Source organism: Alligator sinensis, unplaced genomic scaffold (assembly GCF_000455745.1).
Source record: "Alligator sinensis unplaced genomic scaffold, ASM45574v1 scaffold108_1, whole genome shotgun sequence".
Lineage (NCBI taxonomy): Eukaryota > Metazoa > Chordata > Crocodylia > Alligatoridae > Alligator > Alligator sinensis.
In genome coordinates, this window is record NW_005842110.1 from 41,254 (window position 1) to 59,601 (window position 18,348).

Genomic DNA, 18,348 nt, shown 5'->3' on the forward strand with positions numbered 1-18,348 from the left:
AAGCTGCTTGCTGGCCGTGCTACGTCCCCTGCCTGCACAACTCGCCACTGCCACCAACGGGCAGGGGATGCGCAGCCAGCTTGCAATTCCCAAGGCAAAGACAGCAGAGCAGAGACCCCAAGCCCACATTGGGCAGCCCGCCTCTGCCTTGTGCGCAAATGCCCCTCCCCCATGCCTTCCCCTGGGGTGCACATAGCTCCATCCCACTCCCCGACCTTGCCCCAAATCTCATTCACTGCACTGGTTGTGCAGCGCCCCCTGCCTCTGCTCCACTCCCTCCCTCACTGTGGGGGTCTCAATCTGCCCCCACCTCCCCACACCCCTTTCCTTCTACATACTTATACTTACCTTCACTGTGCTGCTCTCCATGCTGCCCGACTGCATTCCTAGCCACATGCATGCTGAAGCTGCTTGCATGCGCATGGCGTCCAGGGGCCCTGGCAAGAAGGCATATTATATTTATCTGTGACATGATCAGCTACACTGGCCAAAAAAAGCCAATAGCTGATTATTTTAATTTTCCTTTTATCGGTGCCGGTCCAACATGCAATCAATATATCAGTGCACCTCTAGTTCCTGGGTTCTTATTGCCTGTGCTAGTAGGAAATGCTCTTGTGCCAAGGGCAGTGAACAGAATTCCTATAAAATGAAAATAGTACCCACAACAGCAATATCTATGTATTTAGAGGTTTTTTTCTTATAGTGCATTGAACATCAGAACACTTATAATAGTGTATTAACCAATGTGACTAACATATCCTGGGTTGTTTGTTCCCTCACTCTACCAAGTATGCATGATATGACCTATTCATGTTAAAGAATATAAGGTCAGAAGACACACCTTGCACTTGGAGCAGAAACTGGTGACATGTAAACTATCATTAGTTACCTGAGGAATTCATTTCACAGTCTCAAACCAGCCCCAGGAAAGTTCTGTCTCCTGCAAAGATGAACATTATTTCTGTACAGAGTTGCATGATGTCATAGAAGTAAAGCTTTCAATCCTTGTCTGTATCCTGGAGCTTTAGGTGATCTTATTGGATATCCTGGGCCCAGGAGCACATCTTGAAATTAAGAATTGATTCCACAGCTAATGGGAAATAAGTGAAGACAGAAGATCAGTTTGATAGACATCCTCAGGGTCCACAGAGACTCATGATTTTTAGTAAAATATCTGTTAATACCAGTGTTTAGTTGTTTTTAAAGCTCTTCTAGATTTCTGCACTGATTAGAAAAGGAAGGGTGGTAGCTGTTCTCTGGGTCTTGTTCAAGCTTTTTGTTTGCCCATTAAAGGGACACAGCTTGTGTTTATGAAATCTCTTAAAGTGGTTGCAAATGTTATGTCTCTTGAAGCCTTTACTGCACTTCGCTTACAGTAAAGGTTGGACAAGACTTTGTTATAGTTTAATTCTTAATACTTGAAGTTGTATTCTCTAAATAGTGAGTTGTGGGCCTAACAGCTAATGTAGTAATTTCACTATAGAATCATCACTGTCATTAAAACTGAAAGCTTCCTCTGTCATTCCCATCCATTCTTCAACTTGGAACAGCCTAAATTCTTTACCAATAAAAACTTCCAAAACTTTGAAGTCCCATTTTTAAAAATGTCAAAGTTTCATTGACTTTGAATTCTAAGTTGCATAGGTTTGTTTGATAGTGTTACCCTTTATGTTTCTCTAGCGCAGTTATTCTCAATTAGGGTGAGGCAAGATTCTTTTAAGGGCGCTATTAAATGTGCAAGTATCTGCATAATTGAGAAGATAACAAACCCAGAGGTGTCAAAAACGTTCTGACCTGTTGTGGTTTAGAGGTTCCATAAACCTTTATCCTGTCCAGGTGCTTTTCTTGTCTCCAATTAAAGGGCCGACTTATTAAAGAAAGATAATACTTTGAACTTCATATAGCATGCTATCTCTAGAGTACACCATGCTTTCTTAAAGGTGAGCCCGTATCCCCTGTTGGAAAGGTGAGGAAACTCGGGCAACAAAAGTGAAATGACTTATCTGTTATTGTATAGAAAAGTCTGTGAAATATAAAATGGAATTAGAGCTTGGATTTTTTTACTTCTAGTTAGTGGATGCTGCTTCTGCCCACCCCCCACAGATATCTTTTCCTGCAATAACAAATCTGCAAAACTTTTACCCATGAATTTGACTTAAGGTTAGTATTTCTGAAGCGTGCGCGCCTTATTGGATTCTTCAGCTTCCTTCTTCATGTCCTTTCTAGTTTGCCATAAACACAACTTCTGCTCCAGAGGACCAATTTTTCAACCAGTACATTTATCGCCCCAAGCTACAGATTTATGAAGAAGATTGCCAGCTTCTTTCTCAAATGGTCAATGAGTAAGTTTGTTTTTTTCATTTGAACATTTATATTAGTATTTTTGCTTTTAACCCTTTACCTTGGTTTTAGCTGCATGCAGAATGGCCTGAAAAGAATAATTTCACTATTTTCCAAAAACACATAGGAAAGTTATTCAAGGTAATAGCTGGTCTGTTTAAGCAAGCAGTCATTTAAATGTATGGGAAGGTCTTAGTAGGAAACTTGTGGTTAGAGATGAATAAACCGAAACAACTTGCTTCATTTTCAGTTATGTATCAGATAAGTAGGGGTGCACCGATAGAGATTTTGGGGGCTGATACCAATAGCCGATTTTTAGGGAGGCATATTGGCCAATACCAATCCAATTTCCAATGCAGCATGGAGAGCTGCTTCTAGCTGGTAAGTCTGTTATGGTGGGAGGGGAAGGGAAGGGAAGGGAAGGGGCATGGGAGGGCAGATCAAGGCCCCTACGGTGAGGGAGGGAGTAGGGCTAGGGCAAGTGCTGCCCGAGCGGGACATGGGACGGAGCCACGGCGGGCGGGCTACCACTGTTGTGTGCACCCTGGGAGGGCATGGGGGGGAAGAGGTGTGCCCCCCCAGATCTGTATGGGGCATGGGCGGGGTGGGCTAGGGCTGGAGCTGCACCGTGCTGCGCTTGGAGTGGGCAGCGGTGCTGGGAAGGGGCTACGGGGGGGGCGGGGGGGTTCAGCCCCCCCAAATTTACTGTAGCCCCCCTCCCAGTGCTGCCACCATCTGCCCCAAATGCAGCCTGGCCCAACCTCCTCCCTCCCCACCAACCTCCACACACCAGAAAGAGCCTGGCACAGTCTCAGCCCCAACCCATAGCTGCAGCCCACCCTGCCTGCGTCTTGCGCAGATCTGGGGGCACATGCACCCCCGTGTCCTCCCAGGGTGCATGTAGCACTGGGAGCAACCTCCCTTCCCCATGTGGCCCCCCCCACCCGGACGAGCTGACTCTCTGTCCTGCACCCCAGCTGGGCAGCGCTTGCCCCAGCCCTACTCCTCCCTCACTGCAGGGGCCTTGATCTGCCCCCCAATGCCCTTTTCCTCTCCCCTCCCCTTCCACCACACTAGACTTACCAGCTGCACATAGCTCTCCAAGCTGCCAAGCTGTACTCCTTGCTGTCTACGTGCTGTGCTGCAGTTCTGCGCACACAGGCATTTATCGGCCACATCAGGCCAATTTCCAACGCACTCAATTTTCTTTATATCAGTGCCAATACCAATATCAGACCAATGTATTGGTGCACCTCTACAGATGAATTAAAAAAAACAATTATTAACGAACGTAACCTTTTTGGAGCCTTTTTAACAAAGGTTATCAAATATAACAAGTGGAGCAGGACATAAATGGTCACTATCTTTTCTAATTATTCAGAATGTGTCTAGTTAACCTACATGTGGCAATGCATCCTAAGGACTTAAGTTTTTATATTTACAAGATATTTCCAGTACCTGCTTCTTCAATCATAGAGTAATTAGATGGCTAAAATATAAAAGTCCTCCTAAAAATTTCCCAGCCATAACACAATGCCATCTTCTTTCCTCAACTCTCTGCCCAGAACATTCAGCCCTTCCTCAAAAAAAAAAAATAAATAAATAAAAAGTTGTAAAAATAATGCATTTTTACATCACATTTTATGGTTGAACCTTATCAGATTCAGGGTTTGAAGGGTTGCTCACTCAGACTTCTAATGAGAGAGTGTTTATATCTCTGTATATGCTTAAAGTAGGAGTGTAGCTTGCATAAAACAGCTTCTACTATGCTTGTTTGTATACACTGTAATTGCAAAAGTCCCTTCTCAGGTTGTTTTTCTTTTTTCCCCTTTGTGTTTTAGGCTGAAATTACGTGCATCTGACCAAGATAAACTTCTGGTGGATGTGAATAGGAACCTTTGGGAAGTTATGAGGACCTGCTCTGATGAAGAGGTAATGCCAGCTCTTGCATCCTAAACGTATACTTAGGAAAACTGGAGTGGTCACTGCACATCCTTAAAGAGCCGTGGAGTGACAGGCAAAGTGGTTTTGGGCCAAAACTGGCTAAGAGATGGGAAACAAACCTGGAATATACCATATTTGCTCAAGTCCAAGATAAGGTGTTTTTCCTCATTTAGTATAGGAGATTAAGCCCCTTGTCTTAAAATCAAGTAAGAGGCAGCAGGGGAGACAGGCATCTGTTGCCTGCCTTTGGCCTTCTGCCTCCTTTCCCCCATGTTTTGCCCCACAGCCTGCAGGCTCTGCTACTTACCCTTGCACCAGTGCCACAGACCCTGTTCCTGCTCCAGCCTGGGGCTCAGACCATGTGCTTGCTCCAACCTTGTACAAGTGGTGACAACACTCCAGCTCCAGGGCCCAGCCAGAATTACTGCTGCCACTGCTGCTACCTGGCTGGGCTGTGGCCAGAGCAAGCATGTGCTCTGTGTCCCAGGTTGGGGCAGGGATGGAGCCTGTGGCACTGGAGCCAAGGGTGAACAATGGTGGTGGGGAAGAGGGGCAGGGGGGTAGAGGTAGCATGGGCGGCAAGGTGTAGGGGGACATGGGGCAGTGTCAAGCCACTTAACCCCTATGCTCCCTAATCTGGAAAAGGAAATAGTGGCAAAATATCAAACCTTGAAGGTGATGAAGTTATTATTGTATTTACTCAAATGTAAGGTGATCCTGAATTTAAGACGACTGTCCAGTAATTAGATTCTATATATCGAAAATGTATACATTTGTTATAATTTTTCAAGTATAGAATCTAATTATTGGAGGTTTGTCTTGAACTTGCCCCCTACCCCTGCTACATCAAGGAAAATTGTGGCTGGGGAAGGTCAGGAGGTCCCCTTGCCTTCTGCCCTCCCAACTTCTTTCCCCTTCAGCTTCTCCCTGCCAGTCCCTCCCCCTGCTCCCCTTACTGTCGGACCCAGCTCAGACTCTGCTCTGTCTGAGCCTGTGGAAGTAAGGGAAAAATTTGAAACCAGGAACCAGAAAACACTGACTTGAAATAAATGTACCTGTATTAATTTGTGTATATAGGCAGATTACTATGGGTAACTATAGACTTAGTTCATCCAGAATTGATGCATTTTACCTTTTTTTTTGGCAAATTACTGCAAGTTTTTCAGCACAGGTATTCAATAAACATGCTTTTTGAGCAGTATTTTTGTACCTACTTAGTGCAAACTATGCATGATAATAATCCAAAGCCAAAAAATTAATAATTTATGATGTAGTTCATTGGGCTGGGACCCAACTGAGTCAACAGCATTTCAAGCCGTGGTGACCCCACAGCTCAGAACTGTTCAGTATGTGTGTACTCCAGATACTCTCAACAAGGGATCCATATGCTAGTTAACCCCACTTTTATAACTAAAACCGAGTGTTCTCGTCACAAGTCCTGGGATCCTCCAAAACTGTACATGCGGATGAAATGCAGGGTCTGGCTCTTCTCAAGCAGGGTGGGGCCACATCAGTTGCATGTGAGGAACAAAGGTGGGGGGGAGCGACAGCCTCTCATTTACGCAGACATTGGGTGATGTTTGCTAGACATTTACGGCTGGTGAACAAACAAGAATAACTGGAAATGGGAAAGAAAGGCACTGCTCAGCTGGGACAGTAAAGAAGTTGAAATGCATTTAGTGTACTGGTTCACCATGAGTTGAAAAAGAGTTGGCGCTAAAGAGGACTGAGCATAATGGGCACTATATTTTATTCAGATGGCTTGCACTGTACCTCCAGGAGCAACTGCCCTTTTTTTTGAGGACCACAACACAGGCCACATGCAATAAAAAAAAAAAAAGTTCCTATCAGCAATGTTTGTCCACTATGAACCATGTGTTTTATAGGAATGCTCAGTGTGGGCTTCATTCAAGCAACTTCACAATTGGTTTCCACTAGTGAGCACTTGCTAACAATAGGCAACATTTTGTGAGGTTTTTCTTGTATGTGAACATAAGATGAGGGGCTCTTCCCCCATGCTGATTGGAGGAATAAACCTTATTTGAGGAAATGCAGTAAATTAGTTGCATTCTAGAAAAGATTACAAAAAGATTTTTCTATAAAAAGATGAAAACATTTGGATTGAGAGAGGGACAAGACCAAAATGCTTAAAATAGAAACTGGTACTGAGTTGGTAGATCAGGATATTCAATGCGATTCAAAGTGACATTCAAAATTAATAAAAGGCAATACTTTTTCACACAAGTCATAATTAGAGCTCTTTGTGATAGAAAGTTGTCAATGTGAAGGTCTTTACCAGGATTCAGAGACACAAAATATTATAATGGACAAAAACTTTCCAGAGTGACCAGTTAAAGGTAACTACTTTGGATTGAGATTAAGCCAAATTTGAATTATAAGGGATTAAAATGAAGCTTCTTGTAGACACCGACTATCTCGCATCCATCTACGAAAGAGGGGGTTGCTTTCCCTGAGCTTTTTGGTTTTGATCATGTCATACTGATCCAGTATGAAAATTTCTGTTTCTTTTACATGGCCCAGGTAATATAAATCAAAGGTTCCCAACCACCAGGCTGCAGCCCACTACCGGCCACGAAGGGTTGGCTGCAGGGTTGTCGCCCAACCCCCACCACTCAGACTCCTGTCTGTCCACCCGGGTGAGCAGCTTTTGCTGCCAGTTGTCACATGCGGGGTTAAAACTGGGCGGCGGGGCAGCCCCGGGAGGAAAGCAGCCAGTTCCATGCGGCCCATCCTGGTTCCATGCCAGTCTGCAGGTTGGGAACCACTGATATGAATAACCAGGGTTTTGTGAGCATTAAGTGTGACCTTGTACATGGCAATCAGTATTGTTCTAAGAGGCTCAAATAACAAGTGCAAGAGAGTCTCAAAATAAATGAATAAATAAATTGCTCCTTTTGTGTGCTGAAAGTATCTCTTACTCTGACTGAGACATGAGTACAGGCAGTCCTTGCACTTACGGTAGGTTAGGTTCCTGGAAAAGGCGTTGTAAGTCGAAACAATGCAAGTCGAAATTGATTTTCCCATAGAAATAATGTTATAATAGGGGGTTATGTTCCTGACCAAGGGCCTGATGCCCAACTTTTCTAGAAATGACCATAAACACTATATTTAAATCAACTATTTAATCAATTATAAATGATATACACTGTACAGTAAAAAGCTTTCTAAAGTGTATTGTATATAAATCAATTAAACAGGGCAATACAGTAACTAATCACATAAAATTTTATTTAATCAGAAGGTGAAAGAACACCTTCATCAGGGTCATAGAATTCAGAAGGGCTTCTTTGGAGAGACTTAGGGCCAGTTGATGGCTTCTTGAGAAACTGATCCAGGGATGTTTGTTTTTCTGCCCTCGCCATAAGTAATAACGTGGGTGTAAATGGCGGAGCACCACAAGTGCAAATCGCCCTAAGTCAAGGACTGCCTGTATAGTTTATTTTAATGTTGCTCCATATTTGAGTAAATGATTTCTAATTTCTGAATCTGTGCAAGTATATGATGACTATTTTGTTTAGTAAGAAATCTAGCTTTTTTTTTTTTTTTTTTTTTTTTTTTTTTTTTTTTTTTTTTTTTTGGAAACTTAGGACCCAATTTTGATTCTCTTTGTAACCGTAATATAGGTTGCTACTATACCACTGAATTGGCCCAATGAGATATTTTACTTTTATCTTCATCTTGCCTATTCTTTTTCCTATCCATTGCAGCTAAAAAACTTTGGAGCAGAGTTGAACAAAATGAAATCCTATTTTACCAAGAAGAGCAAAGTTTTGGCGCACAATGGGAAAGTGCAATTGTATGGCAAACTGTTGCAGGACATACAGGTAATATGGTAGTAAAAGGGGAAAATAGTGTAAGCAATCAGTGGGGATTCCTGGTTTATTTTATTTGTATTTTAAATGTGTACGTGAATGTGCAAGTTCTGCATGTACCTATTTTAATGTAAGTGTTCATTTTGTTACTGCAACTTTTGGGGTCAGAAGTTGTCCTTCCATGTTCTTACACAGCAAGAGTCTGATCTTGGTTTGGACTTATAGATGCTTCTGGAGTGCAAATTGTGAGGAAAAAATATTATATTTACTTGAATCTTAGACAAGTTTTTTTTTTCTTCTCCTCAAACAACATGGTGGGGGGCGAAGTCTCGTCTTGGCTTTGAGTACCTGCTTGGGGTAGGCGGTAGCTCAGCTCCAACTTTGGCCCTAGGCTCGGAGCTGGAGCTGAGCTGCCACCTGCCCTGGGCTGGGGTGGCCTGTGCAGTGGGGTAAGGGGTGTGTGCCTGAGGGAGTGAAGGTAGACCATGCAGTGGGGGGCGAGATCCATGTGTGTATGGCTTCAGGAAAGACTGCACAACCTGCCCTCCCCCTGCTGCTTACTTTCTGCACAAGCTCCTCTGACCTGGCCCAGCCAGAGCTGCTGCTGCTACTTCTCCCTGGCCAAGGCAGCCACCACTGACTGGCCCCATAGCCAAAGCAGAGCAGCAGAAGGTAAACAGTGGGACTACACAGGTTATGGGGTAGAAGGGTCAGGATGGCGATGGCAGGGGTCAGGCACAGGGGGATAGGTGGCAGGGAGGGCAAAAGGGATTCCGGCCCCGTGCCCCCCCCTCCCAAATTGAATTTTAAGATGACAAATTATAATAAACTTATAATTTTCCATGCATATAATTTAATTATTGGGAAGATCATATTAAATTTGAAGTTGTCTTAAATTTAAGTGAACGCAGTAGCAATGAGAGGCACCGCCATAGAAAGCTTTTAAAGCAGTACGCTGGTGTATGCCACCAATGAGAGAGAGAGAGAGATGAAGCATTTATCCCCTTCTGAAGGGCATCCCAGAAAACTGTATATGCCTTAAAGGATCAAAAGGTTATCACTTGCTCAAAAAAACTATCTTGCTATTTAATACTTTCTCTCTCTCTCAATTTTTCAATCACTTTTCCCAAGAAGGGAAGATGACAGGCTCTGTTTTCTGACATCCTTTGCTTGCCTTACTATCTGTCCTTCTAGATCTAGATCCAAATATAAGATTGCAGTAGCTTTGTCAAATCCCTAGCAAACAAAGATCAGTTCAAGGTTCTAGTAAACTGAGGTGTATTTTTTAGATGTACCTGTTTTGTGAAAATGCAGTACAAAATATAAATATCCAGTTTTTCCCCTTAGGTCCAATGGGAAAATCTGCATTCAAGAATGGCAAAAGTAGCTGAATTTCTTAAGGAGGTGGATAACTGTCGTCTTGCTCTGGAAGCAAGTAAGCATTTCAGATCCTGTCTCAAGAACTTTCATTTACCAGTTTGTGGACAACTCTGATTTGTTGTGAAGGGGTGCAAGTGCCAAGGGAGGCAGGTGGAAGGGGGTACAAATAGTGGGAAGACCAGGCAGTAGGAGGGGCAAGGTTCAGGGGAGGGCAAAAGTTAGAGGGTAGGGGGTACAGGCACCCTGAGGAAAACAGGCAGGGGAAAGGGAGGCATCTGTTTGGGGGAAAGGAGTGGGACACGTGGCAAAGGGTCAGGGGTGTAGGGGTCAGGCCACTTGACTTGCTGTTATCCACCCCACTGCAGTGGTGGGAAGGGACAAATTTAAGAAGATCTTCCAATAATTAGATTCTGTATGTCAGGCTGTCAGACTCATTTGGCCAGCCAGATGAGGGGGATTGGACTAGTGTGCAGGTCAAGTCAGACCCATAGACTGGCCCCATGTGCCAGATACAGCCCACAGAGCTGTATGCAGTGCATATCCTGGACCAGCCATGTGTGCTGCTTGTAGCGTGCTTGCTAGCTTGAGCCCCCACATGCCATATGCAGTATCTACCTACCCTGGCCCCATATGTTGCATGTAGGACTTGTCTGGGGAGCACACTGCACACAGTTTGGAGGGGCTGGTCAGGACCACATACTGCATGGTGCACCTATGCCAGATTGACCCTGTGTGCTAGTTCTGGCATGCAGGGCCAGTCTTTGGGCCCAATCCAGACTGGCCCCAAATCCAGCGTGCTGCAGGAGCTGCATGCAAGCACTCGCCCCAGACAGGCCCCCCACCATATGCAGTCCTCACAAGATGGGCCCTACATGTGCATGCAGGGCTGGGGCCATTATGTGCTGCATGCAGCAGACAGCACTGTGGGCTGCATGATATGACTCTGCAGACTGCATTCAGCCCACTGATCGCATCTTTGATGCCCCTGCTGTGCATGGAAACTTAGAAGAGATGTATACATTTTTTATATATAGAATCCAATTATTGGCAGGTCATCTTAAATGAAAAGGTGTCTTGGATTCAGGTAAATCCAGTGCCCTCTTCAGTTGGGCCAGGAAGTGTGACAGGAAAGCAGCTGTCAATGTACTGCTATTAGAAGCCCTGAAAAATTACAGGAGCTAGTCTTGTTCATGGCTCTCAACACTGCAGGAGGACAGTGCTGTGTATTTAATGAACATTGCTTACCTTAAATTTGAGTAAATACATACTTCAGGTATGTGCATAGCCTTTTTTCAGCCTTGAGGCAATACATTTTAAGTACAGTGTACATAACCTCACTTCAAAGTAACTAGCTTTGGTTCTGGGAAGTATAATCAGTAGTAAATGATTCAGCACTGGTAGCAAAAAATGCCTAGGAGCCTGGCTGAACATTTGGACAAGAAGCCTGAGCTGAGCACTGTGCTGACAAAATAACACTGTTATCAGTGCTTAGGGTAGCTTAAGTACATCTAGAGAAGTCACACCCTTTGAATGGCAATATAAACATAACCTAATTAACCAGATTCGATTTTAATTTTTGAATTGATTTTTATTTGGTGTGCCAAGAAAAAATTGGACTGAGTTTCAAAATTGCTGCAGTGGGATATATCACAAACAAGACTTTACCCATAAACTTAATACTATCTAAAATTCTGTGTGCTTAATATGTAGCTGCTGGTTTCTTGTCTCATTTGTTCAATTGTCATTTTTACAAAATTGAAGTTCTCTTTTAATACCTGAAAACAATTGAAACCAAAATGTTGAGGGTGACTGATTCAGGCATAGTTTGCATTTCCAAAAGGGGCCCTGCAGTGCCTTAGAGCAGGGGTGGCCAACCTGCAGCACACATGCTATAAGTAGCCTGGGCAGCTTCTGTGTGGTACATGATGGACCAGGGAGGGCATGGGCGGACAGGGCAGGGAGTAGAAAGCAGAGCAGCCAATTGGACACTTGGGAGGGTATGGGACTAATTTGTTGGAGACCTGTCAAAAAGGTTGGCCCCCACTGCCTTAGAAGTGTGCCTTAGATTAGAAGGCTTATCTAATTCCATCCCAACTATGCAGTTAGTTCAGTAAAAGAAATTCTTGCCTCGTGATAAAGAATGTCATCTAACACTTCTGTCCCTTAGGTACTAACTTGGAAGATTATGGCACAGAGAATGATGATCAACTGTCAGAGTGGGAATCCAGAATCAGAAATGCTGAGAATGGTAATAGGACCAGTCACATTTGTTATTAATTCTGGGGTCAGGAACTGTTTAGTTTTTTGGTTATCATCTCCTCCCTCCACCCCTTAAAGGAATGTAATCACTAGGCTGGTTCAAAAAATGATTCTTTCTATTGGACTGGGGATAGCTATTCACATAAACAATTCTTTTTACATTTTCCTGCCTTTTTGCTGGAAAATAAAAATTCTGATGCAGAGCTAAACAGAATACTTACAGGCCACAGCATATTGTTTTCTAAGTGCTGGATAATTATCAACTTCTTGTTGACTGTGTTTGCCATGTAGGAGGGGCAATTACTCTGTGGAATTTTTAATTTTGTTAAGAACCATAGCTTCATAACCAAACTGGCTTTTTCATACTGTTTTTTATTCTTTCTCACACGTTTTTATTTTTGTTTTATTTAGAACTGGTAGATCTCAAAGTCCAAGATGAGGTGCTTCAAAGGTAGACCATCAAATAGTGATTTTTTTTAGCTCTTCAAATCCTGCGTGTGCAGTCAGGTTCTAGCACTTGTATCGAAGTTGTTTGCCTTTCCAGGAACATCTAATCTTGTTGCTGTATTTCCACAGGGATCTTTCAAACCTGGAGGCTGAGAAGCAGCAGGTGCTTGTCGAGATAAAACACCTAAAAAAGAAAGCAAATGACTGTCAGGAACTCTTGGAAAGATACAAGTAAGGGAAGGAAAAAGGATCTTCAGCTTTTGATTTGTTTTTATTGTTTTTAAAGTTGCAGATCAACTAATTTCCTCCCCCAGTGATGGTAGTACTAATGTATTAATTTTTGTTACATTTAGATGCTTGTCTCCTAGCAATATAGGATTAGCAATAAAACTGCAGTGAATGTAGTGTGCTGTGTAATGTACTGATTTTAATAATGGCTAAAGGGTCACTGCGAAATCTTCACTTTTCCTCTAGTAGACTCATCATTCCCAGCCCTCCAAAATGATTTAGCACTATCCCTTAACAAGACAGACATTTCAAGGTTTCCTGTGGAGCTATATTTATTTTCCAACTAACATGATATTCCATTAGGAAGTGAAATATCCAGTTGCCATTTAAGTGTTTCTATGTTGGTAGATGGTATACATGCACCTAGTGCTCTGATCCTTTTTGTTTTAGAGAATTAGTTCCTTATTTTGGTTGTAACTAAGGTTTTTCTTCTTTAGCTTCACTGAGTGGGAGATCAGTGAATGGAGTGACCACCAGGCAGTTTTCACCTTCCTTTATGATTCTATAGAACTCACTCTAAAGTTTGGACCACCAATAGGTAAATGAAGTTAGCAAAAAGTTTTCCTTAGCTTTCAAATTTAGCTACATGACAGAAATTGGATCTGGTTCACATCTTTTGGGATGAGTGGTAGTAGTTACTCCACCAGGAGAAAGAAAACCTAATGAGGTGTGAGAACTTAGACTCTGAGAAGTTAAATGTAATTATGGGTTGAAGGGTTGGTGCCATGTACTTTTTAATCAAATGACTGAAGCATGTTGGGGAGGGTGACTACATTAGATGTGAAGAAACATGAGGTGTTCGGTAGTCAAATGGGTGACTGTCAGGGCCATCCCTAGGTGGGGGCAACTCGGGGTGACTGCCCTGGGCCCCGTGCTTTGGGGGGGGGCCCTGTGGAGCTGGACAGAGCAGTGGCTCCGTGTCTAGCTGCTCACTACCACCCACCCCACAACCGCTGATGCCACCACTACCAATGGCGGCGGCAGCTTCTTCAGGTCCAGGGCCCGTGGGATCAGAGCAGAGTCAGTGCCCTGCATGGGCTGATTTGCCCCAGGCCCCGCACCCTGCTCAGGTTGTTTCTGGTGACTGTATTAAGTCTAGCATAGAACAATTATGCATTTGTGTATTTTGTCTCTTTCAGATGGTGTTCTTTTCAATGAAAAGCCCTGCAAAAAGACTGTTGATGTGAGCTTTGAATCTTTGTTGGATGGTAAGGTTCTCAAATGGCTTGGTGCTCTGTGCCTTGGTTTTGCCTGTTTCTGGGATGAATCTGCATACTCATCTGCAATTAAATTCTTACAGAAGAGAAAGCTCCACTTTCATCACGTCTAGTCAAAAGGCTGATCTTCCAGTTTATTGAGAGCCAAAAATCCTGGCAGGAAAAATACCCAACGTTAAACCATGTGCCCCAGGTAATGAGGCTGCTAAATTATGAAGCTCTGAGAAGAGCATGAAATCCCTTGTGCCTGATGCATAGAAACTGACAATGAGAAAGGAAGCTTATTAAAGTTTATTTGTAAATGATCTTACTGTTTAAGCCTTTTCCATAAGGAAAGCAATCCTAAAGGTTATAGTTCCAGTAAATCATTATAAAACATGCAGTAACATGTTTGCTTCTCATTTGAATGGTGACTCTAAAATTGTACTTTCCTCTATCAATCTTTTCCTTCATGGATTGATCTTTTTTGCTTTCCTGACTAAAGTAAGTTTTTAGTTCTTTCTACTGTTATCAGAGCCAACAAAATCACATAAAAATTGAGCTGCATTCCTTTCTGGTTCCTACAAAAGAATTAATGATTTCAATTACAACACTTACTAGCCTTCACTTAACACCTGTGAACCCCACTGAGGACAGAAGGATTATACCAACATAATGTAGGGCAACCTTTGGACCGTAGATGCTGTATTGACACTTGAACAATTTTATTTTCAGATCCTACAGTTTAGATCTAGCAGTTGCATGTATTCTTTTTCAAAGTAAAACAGCAGTTTAAAATGTCCCATGGTTCACAAGTAAGCTCTAGTGCAACACTTTTTGTTTGTCCACTTAGATGCTGCATGAGGTCTCTCTGGTGGTGTGTCGTTGTCGACTCCTAGGAGAAGAGATTGAGTTTCTGATGAAATGGGGAGGAAAGTTTAATCTTTTGAAGACAGAAGTGGATGATACCAAGTGAGAGATTAAAAATTTAAGCTTCTTTGTAGGCGTTTTGTGATAGAACAGAGAATGTTCACAAAGTATTTTATTCCAGTTGTCTTTATGGAAGCCAGCTGAAACACTGAACTTCACTTTTATTACGAAACAGTATCACCTTTAAAATAAATAAATAAAAACACTCCTACAATCAGCATAGCTGGAAATAAACAGCTTGAGGATACAGCCCATTTTTCATTATCAGATGATAATTTTTCATCATTCACTACTTCCTCCACTTGGCTTATGCATGCTATTTGGATACCTATCTCCATACAAAACATTGGCCCAGGGTGAAGCATTATACAGTGACTCAAAAACAGGAGTTCAAGCTTGGTATGAAAAGAAAGTAAATCAGCAAACTAAGGATAATCTTAAAATGGCTTCAGCCAGGTGGGAAAAAAACCACAGTTGTTAAAGTTTATTTTGAGCAAGATAATTCTTCATTTTCTTAGTTCCCACTTTGTCCATAGTGCATGACTGGACCCAGCAGGGCAAGGACTTCTTCCTTTCCAGATTCCCTTTTTTCAAATGTCTACTACTGCCTCTATATCCCCAAATTATCTCTCATCTCAGTACACCTTATTGAGAAAACCAGAGATAAATCAGGCTGTAATTATTTCTGTAATTTCCTTCACGAACAGTTTCTTCCCTCATGTCAAAAACAAACTTGAATGGTAGTTCTTTTCCTGAGATACAAAAAACCATGGAATTACAGATGTATAAAGAAATATTTTTTTAAAAATTGATGGAAACTTAAATATAACTTCTGGATCTTTTTCTACCTTATCCTCTCCCATCTCAGGGCAGAATTTTTCTGGTCTGGATTTTGACACGTTAAATTTTTTAAGCACATTGGTTTCTTCTGTGGGGGAAATTTGGGGGTTATAATTAGACTCATAATGGGAGTAATTCTTCAACTTTACTTGTATAGATGAACTGTTAGTGCTTTTCAGAAATTAAATGGAGGCTACTAGTTTCTTGAAGACAGGCATTCAAAGAAGTAGTCCTGAGCTAACTTTTCGTTGCGTGCATTTTGTTTCCCATTCAGAGTGAAGCTTTTGTTCTCCACTTCTACAGCTTTTGCAAAGTTTGAGGTGACGCTTTCTTTGTCTGCCACTTACCCATCAGCTCCTCTGCCCTTCACTGTCCAAAAACTCATTGGGAACCTTAGGTGAGTAAGACAAGCAGGCCCAGGAAAGACTTGAATAATTTTAGCTTCAAAGGTTCAGGACAGGCAGTAAAATGTGTACTCTTAGAAGCTCCCCTAATATATTTTTCTTTTTTCCAGCCAAGAGGAAATTTCTGCTGTTGTGTCTAGTGTGCCACTGGGCACCAACTACCTTCGGAGAATGGTCAAGCTGATTCACCACAAACTGTTCCCATAACAGGGGCTCCTGATTTACTGTATTCACACTCACAACTCTAGTCAAACTGCATGTCCTTGCTCTCAGCCTTACAGGAATTTCAAGCTGATTAATTTCAATATTGTTATCTGTGAAACAGAATTTCAGTGTTTTATAGCTCCCTTCAGTGCTTTGAGAATCCAATTGCTTTGAGAATGCAATTGATTTATGATGTTGTCCAATATTTAAAACACTGGAATAAGATTCCAGTTGAGATGCCAAACTCCTCTTGTATGTCAAAGCATCATGAGGACATGGAGAAGGTTCTGGAGAGCCAGGGAGGAAGGATTTCACATGGCTTTCATAAATCTGTCCTGCTTATCTCTCTCTTTTTCGTCCCTGGTCCTTCCAGTCACTGCTAGTTGTGGTTCCTTTTGTTACATTCTGTCACAGGCTAGCTCATGTAACCCCTGTAATTTTGCTTTGGCTCTTGTAAGGTCTTATGTACAGCAGCTGTCTGCATCTTCCAGGGTTTACAAGACAGGAAGTTACTGCCACTAATGTTAGCTTTGTAACCCCAAGATAATACAGCTAGTTTAATCTCATTAGCTGACTAGACTGCATCCCAAGTCACAGAAACGAAACATTCCACTGATTCGTGAAATTATAACACATAAAATTAAACAACGTGCACACAGCTAGGAATACCTTTAGAAGGTCCCCGTCTGTAACCATCCATTTCTGTAATGTAGCACAATCCAAGGCCACCAGGTTCAAACTGGGAGCTTGCCCTTGTGGATCTCAGTATTCTAATTATTCTGTATATAGACCCTTGTGAAATGCAACGTTGTGAGGCACTTACTAAGGCTAAGTTTGGTATACCACAAAGGGACAGGAGGGCTATAGATGTAAATAATACGTTTTTGTTTTGTATGTTCAGGTTACCTGGTGTAAGGAGATGTTGAAAAATGTTATATCTAGAAGACAAGCTTCTACTATTGGTCATTCTGTTGCTTCTTGCTTGAAAAACACCTTTTTCCTTAGAGAGAAGCTCCATGTTGTCTTTCATTAAATAGATAAATCTTCCTCTGCTTAAACAGAATCCCAAACTGAATTTGTTCTTTTTAGCTGCAATCTTGGTAGAAATGGCTATAGTAGATCCAGCAAATCCAGTTAAATGTACTCCATCCCACTTAAAGCACTGTGTTGCACTAATGTCTCTAAACCAAGCAGCTCCTTTAAATATATTTCAGTCAAATTTAATCATGTGTTCTTAATTCTTTCATTAACTTCCTAATAATCCTTTTAGTAATTTTAATTAAATTCCTACCCATAGCCTTCTTGCCTTTAAGGCTACTTTATAGCAAGTACTGTTTAAAAAAAATCATCATCCATTTATATTTCTTCCAGGTACAGTATTGTTTACCTCCTCTTCTTTTTTTTTTTCCAAACCTTTAGTAGAATAAAGAAGTATAGCCTTTGCTTAGCAAAACGTGGTCACTTCTTTTAGCTCTAATCTATCTGTTGAATGCTGTGTAGAAGTTGATACATACATTTCCAGAAATTGCTGTCTGAAATCTTTTCTGTCTCCAATGTTCTTGTAAATGGACTAGAGCATAGTATTAGTATTGTAGCAAACTTGTACATGGAGACTAAATTCTCCAGTGTCAAGTTAGCAAATTTCTGGAATACTTTTTGTATACTCTAGAACATTTCAATTTAATCTAACTTTGGATTGTAGCAGCCTCCAAGTTGTTGGGAGCTGTTGTGGTTGTGGCCTATATGTATGGTGTTGAAGGATCTAGCATTTCTCAACTCTCCACCCTGTAGGTGCATGACAGTTTCTATATGTTTGTAAAATATAAGAATTTTAAAAAGTGTTTTCAGAAGTTTAAACATTGAAGTTTTTTTATAAAGTTATCTGGGTTTTTCAATTTTCCTTCTATAAGGTAAAAAATTAATTAAAAGTTTAATAATTGATATTTTCTTCTTTTCTCATTTGAAAAACATTAGAAGACTAATGGACACTCCAGGTTTTGAATTTGTCTGAAAAATTACCTACTATTGGAATAATTGTTGGTGATCTAAAAAAAATAGAGCAATAATATCTGATGACACTTTCATTTCTCCTGCATATGTTCTTAATCACCTCTATTCCTTACAGGAGACTTTTATAGGAGAATAAATATTTGAAAAGCAGAAAAAAGATTTCAAAACCACAAATTGGCAAAGGATTCAGATGTAGCACCTGAAAGTTTCAAATTGATGTCTCCTATTTTTAACCAGCAGAGAGTGCTGTCTCAATGCTTCATAAAGCATTAT

At 41.7% G+C, this 18,348-nt stretch overlaps 1 protein-coding gene across 3 annotated transcripts in view; it reads left to right on the forward strand.

The window, feature by feature from the left end:
* KNL1 (kinetochore scaffold 1) overlaps positions 1-18,004 on the forward strand; it is a 50,570-nt gene extending 32,566 nt beyond the window's left edge. For all 3 annotated transcript variants that reach the window (XM_006024586.3, XM_025205321.1, XM_006024587.3), the window contains exons 13-25: positions 2,227-2,342; positions 4,182-4,272; positions 8,013-8,129; positions 9,465-9,552; positions 11,665-11,745; positions 12,168-12,207; positions 12,333-12,434; positions 12,929-13,029; positions 13,631-13,699; positions 13,792-13,901; positions 14,541-14,659; positions 15,732-15,854; positions 15,972-18,004. In XM_006024586.3, coding sequence (XP_006024648.1) covers positions 2,227-2,342; positions 4,182-4,272; positions 8,013-8,129; positions 9,465-9,552; positions 11,665-11,745; positions 12,168-12,207; positions 12,333-12,434; positions 12,929-13,029; positions 13,631-13,699; positions 13,792-13,901; positions 14,541-14,659; positions 15,732-15,854; positions 15,972-16,068 — 1,254 coding nt within the window. In that variant the 3' untranslated portion in view covers positions 16,069-18,004. The remainder of the gene's footprint in view (positions 1-2,226; positions 2,343-4,181; positions 4,273-8,012; positions 8,130-9,464; positions 9,553-11,664; positions 11,746-12,167; positions 12,208-12,332; positions 12,435-12,928; positions 13,030-13,630; positions 13,700-13,791; positions 13,902-14,540; positions 14,660-15,731; positions 15,855-15,971) is intronic.
* The last annotated feature ends 344 nt before the right edge of the window (positions 18,005-18,348 follow it).